Here is a 26,241-nt window from a genome sequence, read left to right on the forward strand (position 1 = left end):
ATTGGCACAAACTGCCGGATCTGGACCCATGGGTTTTGTCGTTTGTCCGAGTTGGATACAGGATTCCTTTTTCATCAAATTTTATTAAAACATGGGGTTTTGTTTAAAATATGTAAGAAGTTGAATACTACATTCATGTCCATTAGCTGCCATTTATCTTACAACTCGTTTAAAAACATATTCAAAGTTGATTTTGCTCGTTAAATACATTTTATCTTATAACTCATTTAAAAATCTATCCAACTAGGTTTTGCTCGTTAGATAAATTTTTAACAAATTCGTGAAATACATTTTTAACAGATTTGTGAGATAAATGGTGTTTTATGGCCATTATAATATACACATTATATACATGTAGCACTGTGCCTTAAAGGCATTGTTGTACAGCTAGTTCTTTTATTTTGATTGATATGAAGAAAATGCATGGGGACCTGAGGCTAGTGTCCAAGGTGTATATTTTACTACTGTGGTTATTACTTTACCTATAAAACTGTTTTTGATACTTAAATATAGCTTCAGGATAAAGGATGAAAAATACAAAAACGTAACATTTTATGGGTTCTGTTTGACCAGAAAAAATACAAAGCTTCTAGAATTTGTTTAACATCCACTAGCCATGGGATCAGTGATTTAAAAAATTTGCCAGCCACGATTAAAAATAGCCCTACTTTACTTTTAGTCAATACAAGTTTATTAAATAATAGTAATAATCAAATATGTCACTTAAAGAGGAAGATAGAACACTAACACTGGGGGTGGGCGAAGGATATTCATATTTACAAAATAGATTTAACTGCAACATTTGACAAAACAATTTCACTAGCCATTGGGCATGGCAATAGTAGTTATTTACTAGCTCAATATTGAATATCACTAGCCATGGGAGTGGGGCTACCATAATCTAGAAACCCTGAAAAGTGGAAGATTAAAACAACACTAACAAACAAATTAACAACCTAACAACAACAAAATTCCAAGCTAGATAGGACAGAATTCTTGAACTATACTTGTTGAGAGGAATTTTTATTTCTTAAATATTTTATATTGGTATTTACACCACTGTTAAAGGATATATATGCCATGTTGCATGTCAAAATTACCATGTGGCAGTCATTAGGACATTATTATAAATTAAATATTACAATTTCATCCAAATCTTTTTCAAAATATTTTCGGGTGAAGTTGTGTTTTTTTACTTTATGTTTTCAGGACATTGAAAATACTTCACATCAGGCATCATATATATTTTAATTGGCCAATTAAAACAAAAACCCGGGGGTGGACAGGATGAAAATCTTTGTTTTATTTCGTTATGGCCTAATATAAGCAGAGATATGTACACGGAATAGCTCGTAGTGTTGATAGGTAACTGTTACTAATATTCTCTGTGCTATTTCTCATTCCAGGCAAATAATGGATACCTACGAGATCAGTGGTTGTTTGCTATACAGTGGAAGGTAAGCTTTCATTTGTTTACATTTTATACTGTTCTGGACATGTGATCCAGGGCCCTGTTCCACGAAGTCATCTCAGTTTTACATAATTATATAAATAATATTTTCATATACTTATCTTTTGTAACACCCATTATCCAATTAGTGTATTTTTGTGCTAGGGTGTCGTTAAACATTCATTCAGTCATTCATTATATCCAGTTAAGATTCAAACACGCTGTCCTGGAAATATGATCCAGATATTCTTTGGCTTGTTTTTTTTTAACAGCATTTTATTACATTACATTTTAATTTATTTTTGAGCTTATATCCAATTAAGATTAAAACACGCTGTCCTAGGCATACAAATCAGCTTTCTTGTCCGTATGTTAATTGTTAGTGGTTAATGATAGAAAACTTGATGTAGTGGCCATATGTCTCCCTATTGAGCTACCGGCCTCGGTGGCGTCGTGGTAGGCCATCGGTCTACAGGCTGGTAGGTACTGGGTTCGGATCCCAGTCGAGGCATGGGATTTTTAATCCAGATACCAACTCCAAACCCTGAGTGAGTGCTCCGCAAGGCTCAATGGGTAGGTGTAAACCACTTGCACTGACCAGTGATCCATAACTGGTTCAACAAAGGCCATGGTTTGTGCTATCCTGCCTGTGGGAAGCGCAAATAAAAGATCCCTTGCTGCTAATCGGAAGAGTAGCCCATATAGTGGCGACAGCGGGTTTCCTCTCAAAATCTGTATGGTCCTTAACCATATGTCTGACACCATATAACCGTAAATAAAATGTGTTGAGTGCGTCGTTAAATAAAACATTTCTTTCTTTTTTCCCTATTGAGCTGTTAAAGCTCTCTCTTGGTGGGAGTCATGCAGTACCTGAGTGCACACTCAGTGGGTGTGAACCCAGTTTTATTAATATTAATGAACTGGTGCTTTATGTGCAAGAACCTACAGTTTTATTAATATTAATGAACTGGTGCTTTATGTGCAAGAACCTACAGTTTTATTAATGTTAATGAACTGGTGCTTTATGTGCAAGAACCTACAGTTTTATTAGCAATCATGTTTGATTATAAAAAATTAATATGTATCTCCCCACAGAATGACATGCCAGTCTTTGCCAGGAAAGGCTATTGATCACTATTACCGTATTTGACCGGAAATTAGCCCAGGGGGCCAAGACAACTCATTGTAAGCTTAGCATGGGGTGGGCTTATTCCCAGACAAGGGGCCAGTTTTGTTGAAAAAAACACAAAAAAACTAATAATTAAAATAAATAATAATTAAATGAACTAGGAAGAAAATGAAAAACATCCAGTAGCACATCTATTAATTAGTGTTCCATTTGTTATTAATAAATAATAATTGTTTATTAATTAAATTGTTTTTTTTTACTAGTATCTAATTATCAGAAACGCACCTTCTATGTTACAATTACTTACCAGTGCTGTTTATTTACATTCAAAATTTAATGCTGAGAAGACTTAAACTACAAACTCAATAGTGTATACACACGTTTCTGACAGGCAGCCAGCTTACACTACAAAGAATTGTCAATCTAGGCCATTGTTCTTAGCCAATCAGAATAAGGTATTTGCCTAATTAGCATTAACTGCGGACACATTGTGGTGGTAAAAATAGACATTGGTTTTAGTTCAGACTTGGGTTTGGGTACTTCAAAGAAATACTGCAGGCATGAAATTGAAAACAATAGACTACTAAATCTCACTGGTGGTAAAATATTGTGTTACATGTGTGTTTAATTATTTGCAGGAGGTATGACCTTTTAAATGAACTTTGAGCAAACTTGCAGTTTTGTGTTATTTATAAGGTGACGAAGTTGGGGGTGGGCTTATTTACGAATGAGGGCCTAATTTCTTAAATGCTATCAAAATGGAGGGGGGCTTATTCAAAGACATGGGCTTATTTCCGGTCAAATACGGTATTATTATTTCAACCTATTTCCGTGCTTATATCCAATTAAGGTTCAAGCATGCTGTCCTGGGCACACACCTCAGCTATCTGTGCTGTCTCTCCAGGACAGTGGGTTAGTTGTTAGTGGTTAGTGAGAGAGATGAGGGTGTAGTGGTCTTACACCTACCCATTGAGTAGTTAACACTTCTACTGGGTGGGAGACGGTACCGGGCTGCAAGCCCTGTACCTACCAGCTTTATGTCCCTACCAGCCCTATGTCCGATGGCTTAACCACGACACCACCAGGGCCGGTACCGGGCTGCGAACCCTGTACCTATCAGCCGTATGTCTCTACCAGCCCTATGTCCGATGGTTTAACCATGACACCACCAGGGCCTGTACCGGGCTGCGAACCCTGTACCTATCAGCCGTATGTCTCTACCAGCCCTATGTCCGATGGCTTAACCATGACACCACCAGGGCCAGTACCGGGCTGCAAATCCTGTACCTATCAGCCGTATGTCTCTACCAGCCCTATGTCCGATGGCTTAACCACGATACCACCAGGGGTCTCATGCATGAACCGAGACAACCGAAAGTCTCTAACAACTCATTGTCCCGGACTATATACGTCAAGACTTTGGCGTCGTCAGTTTTCTATGCATGGACCCGACGTGCGACTACGACAGTGAAGTTCGAGACTTTAGCACGATTGTCAGAGCATTCGCTGTATTTCTATTTATAAAGTAGGAAATCCCAAGAATTTTCTTGCACTGAAACACTCCAATATATAAACTATAATATTGCAAGAAATAATAGAAAACATTTTTGACATCACATTGATTTTGTATTTATAATGGAACTACTCTCTGCAATATTTATTGTGGTGAGTATTGCTAATAAAGGTAATGTCGTGGGTGACCATGGTGGCACTGTAGCACAAATTATTAATAAGGTGAGAAAATATGAAGAAAGCTGGGGGGTTTAAATCAGAGAAACTAGTGTTTCGCAGCAACATGTCTGTTACTTTATAATTGTGATTAATTTTTTTAATCCATCACAAGATTATGGGCCACGCTATTCAAAAATCTTAGATTTGCGCGTGCCAATTAAGCCATACCTGTAAATTGCCAATTTTGTATTTAATTTCCCCTTTACGTAACATCGAATTAAGGCAATCGAATACCCCCCTCATGAATGGTATATCAAAGCCGTGGTATATGTGGTCCTGTCTGTGGGGAAATGCATATAAACGATCCTTGCTGCTAATGGAAAAATATAGCGGGTTTCCTTTAAGACTACTAGTAAAAACATGACAAAATGTTTGACATGCAATAACCGATGATTAATAAACAAAAGTACTCCAGTGGTGTCGTTAAATAAAACTTTTTTTCTTCTTCGTATTTTACGCGAATAAGATTTGTATAACTCATAGTGTAGGACCAACATCAGATATTGGTACTATCATAGCTATAATTTTGCTGCATATCTTGACACCACAATTCAACTATGGTAATAAAATGTTAAAAGTTTAACATATAATTTAAAGTTATAACTGACAATAAAACTATTATAGACCTGTATTTAAGACTTTTAACAAACAAGTACTCCCACTATTAATTCTGAATAATAAATTCAAATGGAAATTGTAAAAATAACAATAACGGTCGTGATTAAAAACTTGAATGAAAGAAATACGTAATTATGCTTAATGTGTTCTGCAATGTTAAAGTTATATGAACCTGTATTAACTTGATTAATGATAAGTGACACCCAACAGTAAGTCATTAATAAAGAAAAAACTTTAGTACGACAGTATCAATATCTATTGTCAGTTCCACACAATGATTGTTATAATATACCAAATAAAAACCTTTTGTTCAAATTGAAAGGGCTCTGGGCACAGATGATCTTGTTCGAAACATTTTTTACATACTGTTTTTGAGTGGAATTTTGTAAACCACGATGTGTGCGGAATATCACCCATCATGCTGCTAATTAGATGAGGTCTGCAGTAACAATATGTGAAATGTAAGGCACATGCTATTATGTTGAGGTAGAGCGGGGGAGACAAACGATTTGTTTGTTTCATTTATGTATTTGTAGGACTAAAAAGTTAATAATTTGGGTGGTAGATGGGAGTCACAGGCCTCCGGTTCCTATTGACATGTAGTTGATAAATGATATACCGGTACAACAGAAAATTATGATATATTTGATCGACATTATATACGTCCCATTGGCGGGCCCAGAGGGCTTCCGTTTTAAGTGTCCTTTTTAAATTCATCACCCACAATGCAAAACACTCAACTGTTATGAAAACACGTCTCTGGGTATCTTTATTTCAACAATTTCCGGTGAACATGTCCCCAAACCCGCATAAAGATCTTGCACTCTTTGGGAGGTCGGATAATTTGCCTTCGACAAAACGAAATTGCCCTTTTTATAATTTTGTGAGGCCCCTCCCCCTTTTACAAAATGCTGGATCTGCCCCTGCGTCCAAAATGTGGGTATAAATTCAGTTAACCCTAATCGCAAGTCTATAAGACACATCAGTGCAACATCAGCTATACTGAATGTAACCGGTTGTCAGAAACTATTGTATTTACGCCTGGGTTGTAGCAGGTCCAAAATTCGAGCGATTTCGTCCCTCCAATAGTCCCAGACTTTGGCTTGTCTTCATTCATGCATTCTGACTTTCACGTGAAAGTTTCGGCATTCGCAAATAGTCCGAGACAATGTCATTGTCTCGATTCATGCATTAGACCCCAGGGCCGGTACCGGGCTGCTAACCCTGTACCTACCAGCCTTATGTCCCTACCAGCCCTATGTCCGATGGCTTAACCACGACACCACCAGGGCCGGTACCAGGCTGCAAATCCTGTACCTACCAGACTTAGTGATCACTCCCACTCCCCTCCATTATATACTTGCCTGGAACGTTTTAAGAAAGCTCGAAATCGATCGTCTGGCAATAAATGTTTTAACGAATTTCATTTGAAACTTCATATCAATGCCCACATGGCATCCTTTAAGAAGAGTGTACAGCTCGCCTTCATTTTGCTCATGGTGAAGACATCATGCCATATTGCCATTAATTACCATTGATGGAGCTACAGTCCATCACATCATTCTTTAAAAATGTTTTTTGTTATTAATTTCAGTTTTGTTTGACATAACAAGAAACGTAAAAGTGTTTTGGAAATTAAAAACCCCCAACTATTTTTGTGTTCTATTTATAAATCAATCGGTTCAGAAATAAATAACTTGTAGTAAATTTCAGAGTATGAAAAAAGGGACAGACTATAGGTTGGACTAAGATTTAAAAAGGGACAGACTATAGGTTGGACTAAGATTTAAAAAGGGACAGACTATAGGTTGGACTAAGATTTAAAAAGGGACAGACTATAGGTTGGACTAAGATTTAAAAATGTGTGATCTATCACCCCTCATGCTGCCAGGTTACCACCAAGCTATAAGTCACGCATTTGGCTTGGTTTTTAAACATACTATTTGCTGCCATGGAGATCAATAAACGAGGAATAGTCTTACTCAAATGTTACACACAAAATCAATATTGTTAAAAGAAATATTCTGTCATATTAATTATTTTATGTCTTTTTTCTGCTTGTTTGATGTTAAAATTATTGATTTTGGTGTCCTGGATTTGAATAACAATATGTTTTTCTCAAGTTGTCATGAGCAAAATGGAAAACGTTTTTTCAAATAAAGTTATTTCTAAAATTGCATATAATTTTTTTTTTTTTGCATGAATATGTTTAGTGAATGGTTTGAGTGATTTTTATTATGAAAATTGTCAAAATGATGTTTGAAAAATATAACTTACTGGAAAAAACTCTAAGAACATAGTATCAGTTTGCATGTGTTTTATATAATACAACCTTTCAAAAAATTCTGTTTTTCAGAAACATATGTACAAATATGAAAAACTTTTAAAAAGTGCAAGAAGACCAGAGGTTTTAGTGAAAGAGATCAAGGTAAGTTTTAACAGTTTTTAAAAGTCATATTTAAAAATAACACGCTTTATTAAGTGTATTACATACTAGTATCTAGATGCAAGATAATGATTTGTAATGTTCAATAGTCCACCAGACAAGTACATCTACAAATCTACCTGCGTGCCAATAGTTCCACTTGTCCAAATAAGTAGTTGGCTTTACTAAAGTGCAAGGATGATGTTTTTGATTGCTCAGAATGAAACTGCATTGAACATTTTCACTTGCCCAGTGGACAATTATACTGGGGTACATTTTGCTTATCCAAACAGATTTTTACTTGTCAGGACAACGGGACAAGTTCTTATTTCGATGCTTTACAAGGTATTGCCAGGATGGATTGGCCAGCATATTTGCCTGACTTGGCCCCAATAGAGCACGCCTGGGACGAATTAGGCAGGAGAGTTCGGGATAACCATGCCCCTCCGGCCAACCTTCATGATCTGGGTCAACTTCTTATGGCAGAGTGGCAGGCCATTCCCCAAGAGTTCTTCAGACGTCTGATCAACAGCATGAGGCAACGATGTGTCGAGTGTATTCGCGCCAGGGGTGGATTCACACACTATTAAACGAATGTTCTAATGTGTAAAATCCATGTTTGACAACCTTCAACTTTGACAGCATGTCATGTGACTTTCTTGTGTACAGTGACGTTTATTTGTGGGTTTTTTGTAAACATGGAACAATAAATAAAAAATTTGGTGTAGTTTACATCATCAATCTAATACACTCTGAAACTTATTTGGTTATACATTTTTGACCCTTAAATTCTTTTGAGTAGTATACATAATTTACAATGCTTCAACACCTGTTTATGTCTTACCCGTGTGTAACTACATACATAATTTACAATGCTTCAAAACCTGTTTATGTCTTACCCGTGTGTTACTACATACATAATTTACAATGCTTCAACACCTGTTTATGTCTTACCCGTGTGTTACTACATACATAATTTACAATGTGTTACTACATACATAATTTACAATGTTTCAACACCTGTTTATGTCTTACCCGTGTGTTACTACATACATAATTTACAATGCTTCAACACCTGTTTATGTCTTACCCGTGTGTTACTACATACATAATTTACAATGCTTCAACACCTGTTTATGTCTTACCCGTGTGTTACTACATACATAATTTACAATGCTTCAACACCTGTTTATGTCTTACCCGTGTGTTACTACATACATAATTTAAAATGCTTGAACACCTGTTTATGTCTTACCCGTGTGTTACTACATACATAATTTACAATGCTTGAACACCTATGTTTAAGAAAAACAGGCTTCGTAAATCCAGCCCCTTATTATCACCTTTGTAACATTAATTTAATGTTACACACATCCTTTTAATCATGTTATCCACCCTGTTTATGTTCCAGATGCTCATTTAGAAAGACTAATCTCATAGTAGATATTTATTACTAAGACATAAATGAATAAAGTGCCGCAAAGTAACAGCGTCCTAGCTGTGAAAATTGTGCTAATATGAAAATTAATATAATGCAGTTATGATGGTATTATATACATTTATCGCTCCGATGCTTGGCTGTTGTACACTCCCAGCTATCATGGTATGGAGTCGGGTCAGTGCGTTCGGTGGTGAATGTTATTAGTTCCAAGACTTGAGCCACAGAAAGCCTACACTGATATGTGCTCTGGTGTGCTCAGATTGACTGTCTTGCTGGATGACAGCTTGTCAAAGATGAGATGTCCATTAATCAGAGGAAGCAATTTGGAAAATGGTCTCGGGGCTGGATGGCCTTTCTGACTTCCAAGAAGCATGGTTCTGAAACAGTTGCTAATTACCACTTATGTGAACCGCATGTCCGTGCATGGCGCAGTTAGCTGTCAAAATTCATTCAATATTTCATTAGTGCATAATGGCGATGTTTATCATCTCTTTTTTCTTCTGTTTCTTTTTTTCTTTTTTTTTCTTTTTGTTTTGACAAAATAAATATAGCATTATGTTAGCAGGTTGTCTTTTTTGTGAGCTGTTTTTGAACATATATTTCTTTCCTTGACATATACTAATGGAAAGAAATAAGGGATTACGCCAAAATTAACAGCAAAAAATTGCTGCAGCAAAAACTCTCATCAGTATGTCAACTGTGTTACTGATGTTCAGTCCCACATTGCTGACTTTCAGTCCCACGCTGCTAACATTCAGTCCCATATTGCTAACATTCAGTCCCACATTTCTGACACTCAGTCCCACATTTCTGACATTCAGTCCCACATTACTAACTTAAATCCAACATTGCTGACATTCAGTCCCACATTACTGATGTTCAGTACCACTTTGCTGACATTCAGTACCACTTTGCTGACATTCAGTCCCACATTGCTGATGTTCAGTACCACTTTGCTGACATTCAGTCCCACATTGCTGATGTTCAGTACCACTTTGCTGACATTCAGTCCCACATTGCTGATGTTCAGTACCACTTTGCTGACATTCAGTCCCACATTGCTGATGTTCAGTACCACTTTTCTGACATTCAGTCCCACATTGCTGATATTCAGTACCACTTTGCTGACATTCAGTCCCACATCCCAAACAAAAATGCATGCTTGTGGCTAGGTTGTTGCAAGGTAGTTACAAGGTTGTTACAAGGTAGTACAAGCAATGCAAGCTATTTGCAAGCTAACATTTAGCTTGCGTAAGATATTCAGTATTTCTGCAAGCTTGCCGCATGCATGTTTTCATTTGTGAAAGCATGCGCAAGCTTAATGCATGCATATCTTCAACTGTGCAAGCTTCCCGCAAGCATGTTTTCATTTTTGCTAGCTTGCTGCAAGCATATCTTCATATGTGCAAGCATGTCTACACTTGTGGAGAAAAAGCTAAGACCAAATCATTTTCATGGTTTTTTTAATTTTAATTCATAACTTCTCATATGATTGATCAAATTCAGTGGGAACAGTGGCTAAACAACCAAACATACATGTAACAGATTTAGATAGTATTTACAATAATAATTAAAACAAAATTAATATTAATACATACGAATGATAATACAATATGGTTAAAACAGAATCGTCTTGTAATGATTGGATTTTCAATTGGCCCCCAAAATAATAACATATGCATGGCCATGAGAGGATGACATGGGCCATGTTTGGTTGAAATTAGCCTGGTGGAATTTGAGAAGATGTTGAAAATGTCTGAGCCAATCAGAGGCCAGGGTGGCCATCTTGGATTTTGAATCAGCCACAAAAATAACAACACTTAGTAAGTCATGAGAGAATCATTTGGACTAAGTTTGATTGAAACCTGCCTGGTGGACCTTGAGAAGAAGCAAAAAAATGTCTCTGTCAATCAGAGGCCAGGGCAGCTATTTTGATTTTAAATCTGCCCAAAAAATAACAAACTTGGTCAGGGCCATGAGAGGATCATTAGGAATACATATGGTTTAAAATTGCATGGTGGAACTTGAGTAAAAGTTAAAAATGTCTCAGTTATTCAGAGGCCAGGGCGGCCATCTTGGAATTTTTATTGGCCTGAAAAATAACAACACTTGGTCAAGTCTATAAGAGGATCATTTGGACCAAGTTTGGTTAAATCCTGCTTGGTGGAACAGGAGAAAAAAGAAAACAAGAAGAAACAAACAAATGACTTTACACACCACAGTGTGGATCTCCAGATAGTGGAGGAATATAACCTAAAACAAGAAGAAGAAGAATATAGGACCAGGAGCTTTTTAGCATATTAGTTTAGTCAAGACTATCGAACATACATGGAACATGTTTATCAGACAGGTAAACTAATATTGTGGCCTAAGTATCTGACAACATGTAGCACCTATTTTTTTGTTTTAACTGTTCATGTTTTTCACTTTAAAACCATTGTTTAGTTTTTTTGAAGAATTATACAAGATGCAAGATGGCTGCCACTGATGATGGTGCAAGCTTGTAGGTAGATCGTTGCAAGCTTGCAGGAAGCTCATCGCAAGCTTGCGGGAAGCTCGTCGCAAGCTTGCGGGAAGCTCGTCGCAAGCTTGCGGGAAGCTCGTAGCAAGCTTGCGGGAAGCTCGTAGCAAGCTTGCAGCAAGGTTGTAAAAAGGTTCCAAATACTAGCTTAAACTGAACAAGCTTGCGGGAAGCTCGTTGCAAGTGTGCGGGAAGCTTGTTGCAAGCTTGCGGGAAGCTCGTCGCAAGCTTGTGGGAAGCTAGTTGCAAGTGTACGGGAAGCTAGTCGCAAGCTTGTGGGAAGCTCGTAGCAAGCTTGCAGGAAGCTTGTCGAAAGGTTGTAAAAAGGTTCCAAATACTAGCTCGAAACGCGGTAGTTACTACCGTGTAAAATATGCTTGTACAACCTTGTTGCAAGGTAGTTACCAGCTAGTTATCAGCTATTTATTAAGCTTGCAATTTTTGTTTGGGATTACTGATGTTCAGTACCACTTTGCTGAAATTCAGTCCCACATTGCTGATGTTCAGTACCACTTTGCTGACATTCAGTCCCACATTGCTGATGTTCAGTACCACTTTGCTGACATTCAGTCCCACATTGCTGATGTTCAGTACCACTTTGCTGACATTCAGTCCCACATTGCTGATGTTCAGTACCATTTTGCTGATGTTCAGTCCCACATTGCTGACATTCAGTCCCACATTGCTGATGTTCAGTACCACTTTGCTGACATTCAGTCCCACATTGCCGATGTTCAGTACCACTTTGCTGACATTCAGTCCCACATTGCCGATGTTCAGTACCACTTTGCTGACATTCAGTCCCACATTGCCGATGTTCAGTACCACTTTGCTGACATTCAGTCCCACATTGCCGATGTTCAGTACCACTTTGCTGACATTCAGTCCCACATTGCTGATATTCAGTCCCACATTACTAACTTAAATCCCACATTGTTGACATTCAGTCCCACATTGCTGACATCCAGTCCCACATTGCTGACATCCAGTCCCACATTGCTGACATTTAATTCCACATTGCTGACATTCAGTTTCACATTGCTGACATTCAGTCCCACATCACAGACATTCAGTCCCACATTGCTGACATTCAGTCCCACATCACAGACAATCAGTTCCCCATTATTGACATTCAGTCCCACATCACAGACATTCAGTCCCACATTACATGTTTGTATTTTACACAAACAATATGATGCTAATAGTGACGTAAATTTGTTTATTTTTGTCTCAGTATAGTTAGGGTTATTCTCAAAATTATCACATGAGGAAGTATGTGGGAAGCACCATAATTGTTATTTTATTCAACTGGAATCTACCATATGATATCACAAATGCATACAACAGTGGTGTACTGTAGACTTTGTGGTGGGTGGGTTCAGTTATGCAGTTTGGTGAATTTTATCAGAAAATCTGCAGGCAAATTCAAGTAACATTTAGCTAAACAGCATTATTTTTAAAATAGATATGCACAAGCAAATGACACACAGTTTTCAAATTAGCATTTTGGTGAATTTGTCATGACATATATTCACCAAATTGGGCGGTATGCAGCCCAATGGTAAAGTGGTCACTTGATGCGTATTCAGTCTGGGATTAATTGTCGTTGGTGGGTTCATTGGGCTGTTTATCGTTCTAGCTAGTGCACCACAACTGGTATATCAAAGGCTGTGGTATGTGGTATCCTGTCTGTTGGATGGTGCATATAAACAATCCTTTGCTACTAACGGAAAAATCTAGCGGGTTTCCTCTCTAAAACAATATTTAAAAATTACCAAATGTTTGACATCCAATAAATCAGTGTGCTCTACTAGTGTCGTTAAACAAAACAAACAAAAAAGATTTGCCAAATTCAATTTTAAATCACTTTTTGCGATTTATCGACCAACAGCTTAAACCTTGATTTTTTTTTTTATAACACGTCTGCTGACTGACTCATAATGCGATGCACAGCTGTATAACTCTGACTGCCCTGCATCTGACATTCATGCACTTGTAATAAGAATCGAAGCTTGTCCCTATAATTATTCTGCCTGACTTGATCAATTAGCTGTCATTTGAAATCCCCAAAGACTTGACATTCAAGTGAGTGAGATGTTTCCCTTTCTTTGTCGACTTCTTGACCAATATGTTGAACATTTGATCCTATTTTCATTGACCAATATGTTGAACATTTGATCCTATTTTCATTGACCAATATGTTGAAAATTTTATCCTATTTCCACTGACTTGGTGTTTTTTCACTGAATTGGGTCAGATCAATTGTTTGGCATGTTTGTCCATTGTGTTTTCATTGCATATCTATGGAAATGAAGGTAAATATGTTGATGGTCATTGATCAGTTTTCAGTCATATGTTCACTAGTCTGTCTTAAAGTCACAGACCCTAGTTTCAACCTGTAAAGATGGACACTAGGTTTCGTTAAATTCACAGACCCTAGTTTCAACCTATGAAGATGGACACTAGGTTAAGGTTAAAGTCACAGACCCTAGCTTCAACCTGTGAAGATGGACACTAGGTTTGGTTAAAGTCACAGACGCTAGTTTCAACCTGTGAAGATGGACACTAGGTTTGGTTAAAGTCACAGATGCTAGTTTCAACCTGTGAAGATAGACACTAGGTTTGGTTAAAGTCACAGACGCTAGTTTCAACCTGTGAAGATAGACACTAGGTTTGGTTAAAGTCACAGACCCTAGCTTCAACCTGTGAAGATGGACACTAGGTTTGGTTAAAGTCACAGACCCTAGCTTCAACCTGTGAAGATGGACACTAGGTTTGGTTAAAGTAACAGACGCTAGTTTCAACCTGTGAAGATGGACACTAGGTTTGGTTAAAGTCACAGACGCTAGTTTCAACCTGTGAAGATGGACACTAGGTTTGGTTAAAGTCACAGACGCTAGTTTCAACCTGTGAAGATAGACACTAGGTTTGGTTAAAGTCACAGACCCTAGCTTCAACCTGTGAAGATGGACACTAGGTTTCGTTAAATTCACAGACCCTAGTTTCAACCTATGAAGATGGACACTAGGTTACGGTTAAAGTCACAGACCCTAGCTTCAACCTGTGAAGATGGACACTAGGTTTGGTTAAAGTCACAGACGCTAGTTTCAACCTGTGAAGATGGACACTAGGTTTGGTTAAAGTCACAGACGCTAGTTTCAACCTGTGAAGATGGACACTAGGTTTGGTTAAAGTCACAGATGCTAGTTTCAACCTGTGAAGATAGACACTAGGTTTGGTTAAAGTCACAGACGCTAGTTTCAACCTGTGAAGATAGACACTAGGTTTGGTTAAAGTCACAGACCCTAGCTTCAACCTGTGAAGATGGACACTAGGTTTGGTTAAAGTCACAGACCCTAGCTTCAACCTGTGAAGATGGACACTAGGTTTGGTTAAAGTAACAGACACTAGTTTCAACCTGTGAAGATGGACACTAGGTTTGGTTAAAGTCACAGACGCTAGTTTCAACCTGTGAAGATGGACACTAGGTTTGGTTAAAGTCACAGACGCTAGTTTCAACCTGTGAAGATAGACACTAGGTTTGGTTAAAGTCACAGACCCTAGTTTCAACCTGTGAAGATGGACACTAGGTTTGGTTAAAGTCACAGATGTTAGTTTCAACCTGTGAAGATAGACACTAGGTTTGGTTAAAGTCACAGACCCTAGCTTCAACCTGTGAAGATAGACACTAGGTTTGGTTAAAGTCACAGATGCTAGTTTCAACCTGTGAAGATAGACACTAGGTTTGGTTAAAGTCACAGACCCTAGCTTCAACCTGTGAAGATAGACACTAGGTTTGGTTAAAGTCACAGATGCTAGTTTCAACCTGTGAAGATAGACACTAGGTTTGGTTAAAGTCACAGACCCTAGCTTCAACCTGTGAAGATAGACACTAGGTTTGGTTAAAGTCACAGACGCTAGTTTCAACCTGTGAAGATGGATACTAGGTTTGGTTATGTATGTGCATTTTTAAAAATTTGAAATGTATGGATTTCGTGGTATTAAAAATACCAGAATGAGGGGAAGCATTTCTGATGTGTGGAAAATCTAAATAATAAAATATCCAAAAATGGCTCTGACAGCGAAAAATATGCTGCAGTATTTAAAAACTATGGTCTGTCACTTTAATATACAAAACTTCATTCATGTTATTTTCCTCTTTTTTTTTCTCTTTTTTTTGCACTGGTTTAATGTGCACAAAAATATACAGACCTTGTTCAAGGAGAGCTATGACTCTCTCCCCAACACTCCCCAGAGACTATAATTCAAGGAGTGTAATTCTTAGCTCCTCCCGGTACCGGCTCCAACTCAGAGCGAGTTCTTAAGGGCTCAATGGGTAGGTGTAAGGCCACTACACCCTCTTCTCTCTCACTAACTACTAACCAACTAACAATTAACCTACTGTCCTGGACAGACAGCCCAGATAGCTGAGGTGTGTGCCCAGGACAGCGTGCTTGAACCTTAATTGGATATAAGCACGAAAAAATAAGTTGAAATGAAATGAAAAAATCTTAGCTCCCCTTAACATTTGAATTTATACAGTATGGTATCAGTATGGTATATCCTAAATGACTCCCCATAATCTAAATTAGGTGAGCAGTGAGTCACTTCCCTCACTTGTTTTCACAGCAAGGTCTCAAGGCAGACCTTGCAATGTAAGCTTGCAAAGTTAAATTGGTAATCAGTAATTTCTGTCCTAATACCCCCTTCCCAAAACACACTGAAAACATCCAGGGCTCGTGCTGTCAGTAGCCAAATTAGCCATTGGCTAATTAAATTTTTATTTTTTTAAAAATGGCTTATAAAATTTGCAATTGGTTAAAATTTTGGCTAAGCCATTTTCTAAATTCTGATGTGAACAAACGGTTACATAATCTATCCGACACCTCAAACATAATAATACCAAATATTCAATTAGCGTAATAGCGATCTCGCGACCAGTAACGAGAAACGGTGTTATCCAGAATACGGCGTAGGCCTTATGATGTTTGCTTATTTTAATAATCGAGGTTATTAATTTTAACAGCATGCATTCGACATGTATGACAGCAATGTGACGGTGATTCAATGTCTAGAAGATCTGTAACTTGTTATTTTAACTTTGTAAAGTCTTTGAACCAAAGTAATAAAAACAAACTGACAATGCATGTCAATTTGAATACACATGACAGATCAGGGCTGAAAAACATGTAGGCTATCCCAAGGTCTGGGTTCAGCCAGACCAAGCGAAAACAAAACGTTCGCTACACGTTAAAACAAATGGACACGACGGACACCAATCAAATAGTTCGCAAACGTTAGAAAGAACGTTCGTTGGCTGAACTGAGGAAAGCTCTCGGCGCGAATATACGTCACACTTCAGAGTCAGCTGACACCCACGTGTCAAGAGACATCATTGCGGACATTAAACAATACGATTATACAGAAGTAAATCTTGATGTAAATTTGTAGAAAAATAATAGTTGTTTGCATCAGTGGATACCTAACTGCAATTTCGGTTATTTCCTTTGTCTTTGTTAATTTTGTACCTATGGCCCTGATCACACATGCAGATCGCAATTGCGGGAAATGAACATACAGTATTTATACAAATTGCAGTTAAACATACACTGAATTAGTTTACAATAATCATATTTGTTAGATAATCTAAGATATATATATTTGTGAGGTGACATTTAATAAGTTAGCTGGATTTTAAAAAGACCGTAAATTTTAATTTTATTAAGGTTTTTTTTTGTTTTTGTTTTTTTGTTTTTTTATAAATGGAATATACTGTGCAGTCAGCATTCTTAGCCTAGGTATTTTACAAGCAGAAATCACAACAAGCATTTAGAACGACGCTGAAATCAACAGCAAACACATGGCGCAAATTATGAAATTGTTGGGGTGGGGAATTGATGGGTTACTTTAAAAAAGTTTAAAAAAACAACAAATAAACTACAAGATTAGCTGGATTGAAGGCAAACACTCAACTGTTTTCAACCCACAACCCCACTAATTTTGGCTTGATTTGTGTTATACTGATGCTAAATATGTAAGTGCCTTAAACAATTCCTGGGGAAAGGCTTGTTGTGTAAAAGGTGGCCACTGGCTGACAGTAGAGGTTAAACCGTTCTTTTCTTCTTGAATTTGCATTCGAAGTCCAGAATAGGGGCGGGATGTAGCCCAGTGGTAAAGCACCCGTCAGATGCGCGGTCAGTGTGGGATCGATCCCCTTCGGTGGGCCCATTGGGCTATTTCTCGTTCCAGCCAGTGCACAATGACTGGTATACCAAAGGCTGTGGTATGTGCTATCCTGTCTGTTGGATGGTGCATATAAAAGAGTAGTGGCGACAGCGGGTTTCCTCTCTTCATATCTGTGTGGTCCTTAACCATAAGTCTGACGCCATATAACTGTAAATAAAATGTGTTGAGTGCGTCGTTAAATAAAACATCTCCTTCCTTCCTTCCAAAGTCCGGAATAGACAGCATCCGGTGTAGGCAAGGTTTTATTCCTAATACATTAACAATAGCTGGACGGGACTTTAAAGTATGCTGGTTTACACGTATATATATATATAAACATGACTGTCCAAACCAGCATCTGTCTAAACCAACATTTTGCCTGTTTGGACAGTCATGTTTATATATATAAACATAATTGCACTGATGCTTCCATGTGTATAAGATCCTCAAGGAATATCCAAAACAACACATCAGCAGTGCAAAATGGTTAAAACATTCATGGATGCTCTGCTAAAAAATATCTGCCATGGCTAATTGCAACACTCTTTAAGGGAAACCATAGCTCACATTTGTTTTTGCAATATTAAAAAAAAAAGAGTTTTTTAAAATATTCTTGAATTTGTAACATTTTAAAATTTGCATTAGCTAAGTTGCAATTATCATATTTCACTATTTTTAGATACATTTGTAAATAATAACTATAAATTAATACCGGCCTCGGTGGTGTCATGGTTAAGCCATCGGACATAAGTCTGGTAGGTACTGGGTTCGCAGCCTGGGTACTGGGTTCGCAGTCTGGTAGGTACTGGGTTCGCAGCCTGGTAGGTACTGGGTTCGCAGCCTGGTAGGTACTGGGTTCGCAGCCTGGTAGGTACTGGGTTCGCAGCCTGGTAGGTACTGGGTTCACAGTCTGGTAGGTACTGGGTTTAGCCTGGTAGGTACTGGGTTCGCAGTCTGGTAGGTACTGGGTTCGCAGTTCATAGCCTGGTAGGTACTGGGTTCGCAGTCTGGTAGGTACTGGGTTCGCAGTCTGGTAGGTACTGGGTTCGCAGTCTGGTAGGTACTGGGTTCGCAGTCTGGTAGGTACTGGGTTCATAGCCTGGTAGGTACTTGCCTGGTAGGTACTGGGTTCGCAGCCTGGTAGGTACTGGGTTCGCAGTCTGGTAGGTACTGGGTTCGCAGTCTGGTAGGTACTGGGTTCGCAGTCTGGTAGGTACTGGGTTCATAGCCTGGTAGGTACTTGCCTGGTAGGTACTGGGTTCGCAGCCTGGTAGGTACTGGGTTCGCAGTCTGGTAGGTACTGGGTTCGCAGCCTGGTAGGTACTGGGTTCGCAGTCTGGTAGGTACTGGGTTCGCAGCCTGGTAGGTACTGGGTTCGCAGTCTGGTAGGTACTGGGTTCAAGCCTGGTAGGTACTGGGTTCGCAGCCTGGTAGGTACTGGGTTCGCAGCCTGGTAGGTACTGGGTTCGCAGCCTGGTAGGTACTGGGTTTCGCAGCCTGGTAGGTACTGGGTTTCGCAGCTGCCTGGTGGGTACTGGGTTCGCAGCTGCCTGGTGGGTACTGGGTTCGCAGCTGCCTGGTGGGTACTGGGTTCGCAGCTGCCTGGTGGGTACTGGGTTCGCAGCCTGGTGGGTACTGGGTTCGCAGCCTGGTGGGTACTGGGTTCGCAGCCTGGTGGGTACTGGGTTCGCAGCCTGGGTACTGGGTTCGCAGCCTGGGTACTGGGTTCGCAGCCTGGTGGGTACTGGGTTCGCAGCCTGGTAGGTACTGGGTTCGCAGCCTGGTAGGTACTGGGTTCCTAGCCTGGTAGGTACTGGGTACGCAGCCTGGTAGGTACTGGGTACGCAGCCTGGTAGGTACTGGGTTCGCAGCCTGGTAGGTACTGGGTTCGCAGCCTGGTAGGTACTGGGTTCGCAGCCTGGTTTTAATGGCTCACTGTTTTAAGACCACTACACTGACTTCTAATTACATGTACTAACAACTAACCATTAGCCCACTGTCCTGCACAGATAGCTGAGGTGTGTGTCCAGGACAGCATGCTTGAACCTTAATTAGATATAAGCTCAAAAATAAGTTGAAATGAATGAATGACTGAATGAATGAATAAATAATTAATCGATCACACATATAACCTTTGCCACATTAAATTCTCAGTATAAAAGTTGCAACGTATAGCATCTCTGTGTAAACAATAGTTTTCTTAAGAATCATTTGTGAAAAATGTAAATTACATAGAAAACATTTATTGTGAATTGAAAGGGTGGGACATAGCACAGTGGTAAAGTGTTTGCTTGTTGCATGGTCATTCTGGGATCAATCCCCATCGATTGACCCATTCATGATTGGGCTATTTATTGTTCTAGCCAGTGCATCACAACTGGTATATCAAAGGCTGTAGTATGTGCTATCCTGTCAATGGGATGGTCCATATGAAAACTTGCTTACTACTAATGAAAAAATATAGCGGTTTTCGTCTCAAAAATGTTGTGTCAGAATGACCAAATGTTTGACATTCAGTCGTTGATAATTAATAAATCAATGTGCACTAGTGGTGTCGTTAAATGAAACAAACTTTAACTTCATTGCAAATCCGTTAAAATAGCAGATGCTATGCATATCCAAACTGACATGATTTTTAGATTTTTCAATAATACATGTATAAATTTATTAAATAATTGTAAATTAACTTATTTCGGTGTAACCTTTTGTAAGCATTTAAATTTTTTTAATTCAAAGTATAATCTTTAAATTTCACAAGAAGAAAAAAAATGAATATCAAGGCTTATGAGACTTGTAATGTAACTTTTTATTACATATATCATTGTGGAAAGTTACAAATTCTGAATATATCTGGAATTGTCTCAAACACAAGAGAGGCAGGGTGTAGCTCAGTGGGAAAGTGTTTGCCTGATTCATGGTTGGTCTTGGATCGATCGCCATCAGTGGGAAAGTGTTTGCCTGATTCATGGTTGGTCTTGGATCGATCGCCATCAGTGGGAAAGTGTTTGCCTGATTCATGGTTGGTCTTGGATCGATCGCCATCAGCGGACCCATTGGGTTATTTCTCATCCCAGCCAGTGCACGACCATGGTACCACTGAAAGTGTTTGCCTGATTCATGGTTGGTCTTGGATCGATCGCCATCAGTGGACCCATTGGGTTATTTCTCATCCCAGCTAGTGCACGACCATGGTACCACTGAAAGTGTTTGCCTGATTCATGGTTGGTCTTGGATCGATTGCCATCAGTGGGAAAGTGTTTGCCTGATTCATGGTTGGTCTTGGATCGATCGCCATCAGCGGACCCATTGGGTTATTTCTCATCCCAGCCAGTGCATGACCATGGTACCACTGAAAGTGTTTGCCTGATTCATGGTTGGTCTTGGATCGATCGCCATCAGTGGACCCATTGGGTTATTTCTCATCCCAGCCAGTGCATGACCATGGTACATGTATGTACTATCCTGTCTGTGGGATGGTGCATATGAAAGATTATTTGCTATTAATGGCAAAATGTAGCAGATTTCCTCTCTAAGACTATATGTCAAAAGTATCAAATGTTTGACATCCATTAGCCGATGATCAATAAATCAATGTGCTCTAGTGATGTCGTTAAACAGAATACTTTAAGCTCAAACATAAGATGGAAAGCAAAAGCTGTTTCTTAAATTGATTATCAGGAGACATATTATGCTTTATGCACGGCAATTGCTACCTAAACCCTTGTAGATTTTGAGCATTAAACACAATGCAGACATTAAACACAACGCAGACATTAAACACAACGCAGACATGATTAAGTTTTATGCTGGTGTATCACAAATGTTTCTTTCCATTCTTTGTGTATAGCAATACTTTAGAAACCCACAGAACTTTAAACAAGTGCTCTTCTTTCTGAACAGGAGAGTGCTTATCAACAGGAAATCAGAGCTTCCTGTTTTTCTCTCCCCTTGTTTTAACTCCTAAGTCTTTTGTCTGAGGTCAGCAATGTTCAGATGCGTGTAAATACTATTTAATAATTTTTATTGTTTTAAAAAATCTTTAATATATAATACTGTTTAATAATTATTATTGGTTTAAAAATCTTTTATATAAATACTGTATAATAAATTTTACTGTTTTAAAACATTTTCTATTGGTTTAACAATTTTTGAGCCATACTGTACATACATGTAATTCAAGGGCCTTCGTAATATATATCTTTTCATAAGCACAAAATTATTGAATGGTAAAATCTGGTTTTGACTATTACAAACATTGGGATGACAACAAACACCTATTTATACAGATGCTAATAACTAAAGAAGAAAATATCTTCAATATGTAATTTTAGTCATAATTTTTTTTTCGTATGTCATCAACATGGCAGCAAACTCAGGATAGTCCCTTTAAAGCAATGCTGTGTGGTTGATTGGGTGAGAAATGTCAGACAATGAATAGCTGTGATAAGATGTCAATGAGATGCGTTAAAGGCACAGACCCTATATCATTAAGCAGTGTATACAGAGGATATTATATGAGTGTATACAGAGGATATTATATGAGTGTATACAGAGGATATTATATGAGTGTCCATACAATGTTCATACATAAGTATTGCCCAAGCAAGAGTGAAGCATGAGTGTAGCAAACATTAAGTATCATTAACACGAATGTAATATTATGTTTATTACCATAGACAGTCAGTGTTTAAAGTAATATTATCTTTATTACCATAGTAAACACTACAGTCAGTACTGTTTAAAAGGTAACAATGTTTCATTGTCAGTGGAGCAAGTAATTTTTGTTCATTGTTGGTTTCTTGAAAACCTAATTACAACCAGTTCTAAATTAGTAATATATATTATTTATATTCCCAATAGTAAGAAGTACACATAAATCAACAGCAGTAAATAGTAAGTACAAGTAAACAGCTGATGATAAAGCTTACAGCTGATGATAAGCTTACAGCTGTAGTAAAAATTCATAAATTAAAAAAAACCTAGTCCATGTGGAATGTCATGTCAGCCAGTCAGAAAAAGAGATGTTCAGCATGGGAAAAATAATACCAATATCTTGTCTTGTTACATCGTAAAGGCATGACAACAACTGCCTATTGAATTGTGACCTAGCATGGCATATATAACAAAACAGCTACATGGAGAAATTTGAACTGAAGTTGTACAAACGGAAAAAACCTATCACAGGAATATATACCTGGTGAATGTTTGACCAAATTAGGCACCATGAAAAAACAACAACCTACTGTACATAGTCTTGACCTAATAAAGTTTGGTTTCTCTAATGAAACCACTAGAGCACATTGATTTATTAATCATCACTTATTGAATGTCAAACATTTGGTAATTTGGACAAATAGTCTAAAATAGGAAATCCCCTACATTTTTCCATTTGTAACAAAGGATCTTATATATACACCACCCCCACAGACTGGGTAACACATACCTCAGCGTTTAATATACCAGTTGTGGTGCACTGGCAGGAACAAGAAATAGCCAACTGGCCCACCAATGGGGATCGATTCCAGACCGACTGGGCATCAAGCGAGCACTTTACCACTGAGCTACATCCCGCCTGTTTTGACCTAATAAGGCATGCACATCGGTTTGACAAAAATTGATATGTCTGACGAATATTTGACCAAATTGGGCACAACTAGAAATGACCATCTTTCTGAATATTTAAGCAAATGAGGCACACGTTGGTAATTCTGTGTGGTGAGAATGCAATTGTCCAATATATTTGATTTATTTCTTTCTATCTATCAGTCCACTCCTGCCTGCTGGAGTGTGTTCCTGCCATGCATGCAGTGAACAGCCAGCTGTAGGACGAAGCTGTGGAATAGAGAAAAAATTGAATCGATACCATTATCCAGTAAATACATGTTGTTGCCAGTGTTTTAACCTTCAACAGGAAGCTGTTCTGCCACAAGTGTGTGATACTTGCTGGTCTTGCCAGCGTTTGACAATAACACTTGAACTTGTTGAGGCAAACATTGAAAACATGCATGGGCAGATTTATTGCAAATGCTGTTGGCAGCCAATAAAAAATAGCCATTTTCTGATGTATATGGATGACTAAAATGAAATGAAAACAAAGATAGAGATTCTTAGATTGGGGATTGAAAACGTGTTTTGTTGGATTTATTGTAAACAAAACGATCAGATTCTGGGGTTTGGGATTGATAATGTGCGGTATTTGATTTGTCGTAAGTGGCACAGACAGGTTGGGCTTGGATGATGGAACAAATACAATTATCTGATTTACTGGCAGGGGAATTTGGGGGATTTCAGAAGGGAACTAAAGGATAGCCGCCACTGAAAAAGACAACTATTAATGCACAGACATGTAAGCAGCTGTCACTGGCTTTTAGTTGTTGTTTAGATTATTATGCAGCTCTTACCATTCTTTCATTGCTGTTTACTTTATTTCCATGGTCATTAAATTAATTAATTAAAAGGGTCCCCATATAGTGTAGCTGGGAAAAGGGTCCCCATATAGTGTAGCTAGGAAAAGAGTCCCAAATAGCATAGCTGGAAAAGGGTCCCAATTAGTATAGCTGGGAAAAGTGTCCCATATAGTGTAGCTGGAAAAGGGTCCCATATAGTGTAGCTGGGAAAAGGGTCCCATGTAGTGTAACTGGGAAAAGGTCCCATATAGTGTAGCTGGGAAAAGGGTCCCATATAGTTAGCTGGGAAAAGGTCCCATATAGTGTAGCTGGGAAAAGGGTCCCATATAGTGTAGCTGGGAAAAGGGTCCCATATAGTGTAGCTGGGAAAAGGTCCCATATAGTGTAGCTGGGAAAAGGGTCCCATATAGTGTAGCTGGGAAAAGGATCCCATATAGTGTAGTTGGGAAAAGTGTCCCATATACATGTAGTGTAGCTGGAAAAGTGTCTCTTTCTTTGACCAACATGGAGACAGTGCAATACATACCAAGGCCTGTGTTTATAAAAGACTCAAATCTTTAAGGAAATCACATGCAATTTCTATGGTGTAGCTGATGATAACTAAAACAAACCCACCTGCTCAGCCATAAACAAAAAATATGGAAATATTTTGTAGATATATTGGGGTTTTTTTTTAACAAGCTGTAACGCAGAATTTAGTGTACTTATTCATAAACTGTTTGCTATGTTTGTAACATTTTTTCAGACATTAAAACTGATTTACATTTTGACTGTTTTTTGATACAGCAGTCCTGTTGATATGATTGATGAAATCTCCAGTAAAGGATCTTCTCGGGAGTGGCTGTTCTTGTATAGACGAGGCACTAGATAGAGATTCATGGAGTCAACCACAATTTTGACAAATGCCCATTCGACTCTGTATTGTGCAGAGATACAGTTCTGACCATGTATTATGGTTTTGTTGTTCAGGTTTGGCTGGACTATGATAAAGTTTATTTTGTGTTTTGTTTGATTTGATTTTTTTTGGGGGGGTGGGGGGGGTGGAGGGTTATGGACACAATGTTTTGTTTTTATTACAACTTTCGTTGTATTCTAATGAGATCGTCTGATGTTGGCATCAAACCAAACATACCTAATTTAATTAAAATTGTTGAAGACTATCAAATGCACATATGGTTATGATAAAAAGACATTTGACTGCGAATCAGTGCCAACTTCAAGTGCAACTTCAAGTGAGCTACACTGTAACCTAGGTAGCATGCTAATGAGCTAAGTACACCAAGTTGGTAACGATGAACAGCATTGATTATAACAGCAGACACATACATGTGTAAGTTACGCTAGGATCAGGTCGTAACAGCAGACACATACATGTATAAGTTACGCTAGGATCAGGTCATAACAGCAGACGCATACATGTGTGAGTTACGCTACGATCAGGTCGTAACAGCAGACGCGTACATGTGTGAGTTACGCCAGGATCAGGTCGTAACAGCAGACGCATACATGTGTGAGTTACGCCAGGATCAGGTCGTAACAGCAGACGCATACATGTGTGAGTTACGCCAGGATCAGGTCGTAACAGCAGACACATACATGTGTGAGTTACGCCAGGATCAGGTCGTAACAGCAGACGCATACATGTGTGAGTTATGCCAGGATCAGGTCATAACAGCAGACGCATACATGTGTGAGTTACGCCAGGATCAGGTCGTAACAGCAGACGCATACATGTGTGAGTTACGCCAGGATCAGGTCGTAACAGCAGACACATACATGTGTGAGTTACGCCAGGATCAGATGGTAACAGCGAACACATACATGTATAAGTTACGCCAGGATCAGATGGTAACAGCGAACACATACATGTGTGAGTTACGCCAGGATCAGATGGTAACAGCGAACACATACATGTATAAGTTACGCCAGGATCAGATGGTAACAGCGAACACATACATGTATAAGTTACGCCAGGATCAGATGGTAACAGCGGGCACATACATGTATAAGTTACGCCAGGATCAGGTTGTAACAGCAGACACATACATGTATAAGTTATGCTAGGATCAGATGGTAACAGCAGACACATACATGTATAAGTTACGCTAGGATCAGATGGTAACAGCGAACACATACATGTATAAGTTGTGCTAGGATCAGATGGTAACAGCGAACACATACATGTATAAGTTACGCTAGGATCAGATTGTAACAGCAGGCACATACATGTATAAGTTATGCTAGGATCAGGTCGTAACAGCAGAGACATACATGTATAAGTTATGCTAGGATCA

At 38.6% G+C, this 26,241-nt stretch overlaps 1 protein-coding gene across 1 annotated transcript in view; it reads left to right on the forward strand.

Moving 5' to 3' along the window:
* The window catches only part of LOC121388993 (C-Maf-inducing protein-like), a 109,905-nt gene extending 85,050 nt beyond the window's left edge, over positions 1–24,855 (forward strand). The window contains exons 3-5 of the mRNA XM_041520579.1: positions 1,407–1,457; positions 7,285–7,356; positions 24,734–24,855. Coding sequence (XP_041376513.1) covers positions 1,407–1,457; positions 7,285–7,356; positions 24,734–24,745 — 135 coding nt within the window. The 3' untranslated portion in view covers positions 24,746–24,855. The remainder of the gene's footprint in view (positions 1–1,406; positions 1,458–7,284; positions 7,357–24,733) is intronic.
* Positions 24,856–26,241: the final 1,386 nt, after the last annotated feature.

This window comes from Gigantopelta aegis, chromosome 14 (assembly GCF_016097555.1).
Source record: "Gigantopelta aegis isolate Gae_Host chromosome 14, Gae_host_genome, whole genome shotgun sequence".
Lineage (NCBI taxonomy): Eukaryota > Metazoa > Mollusca > Gastropoda > Neomphalida > Peltospiridae > Gigantopelta > Gigantopelta aegis.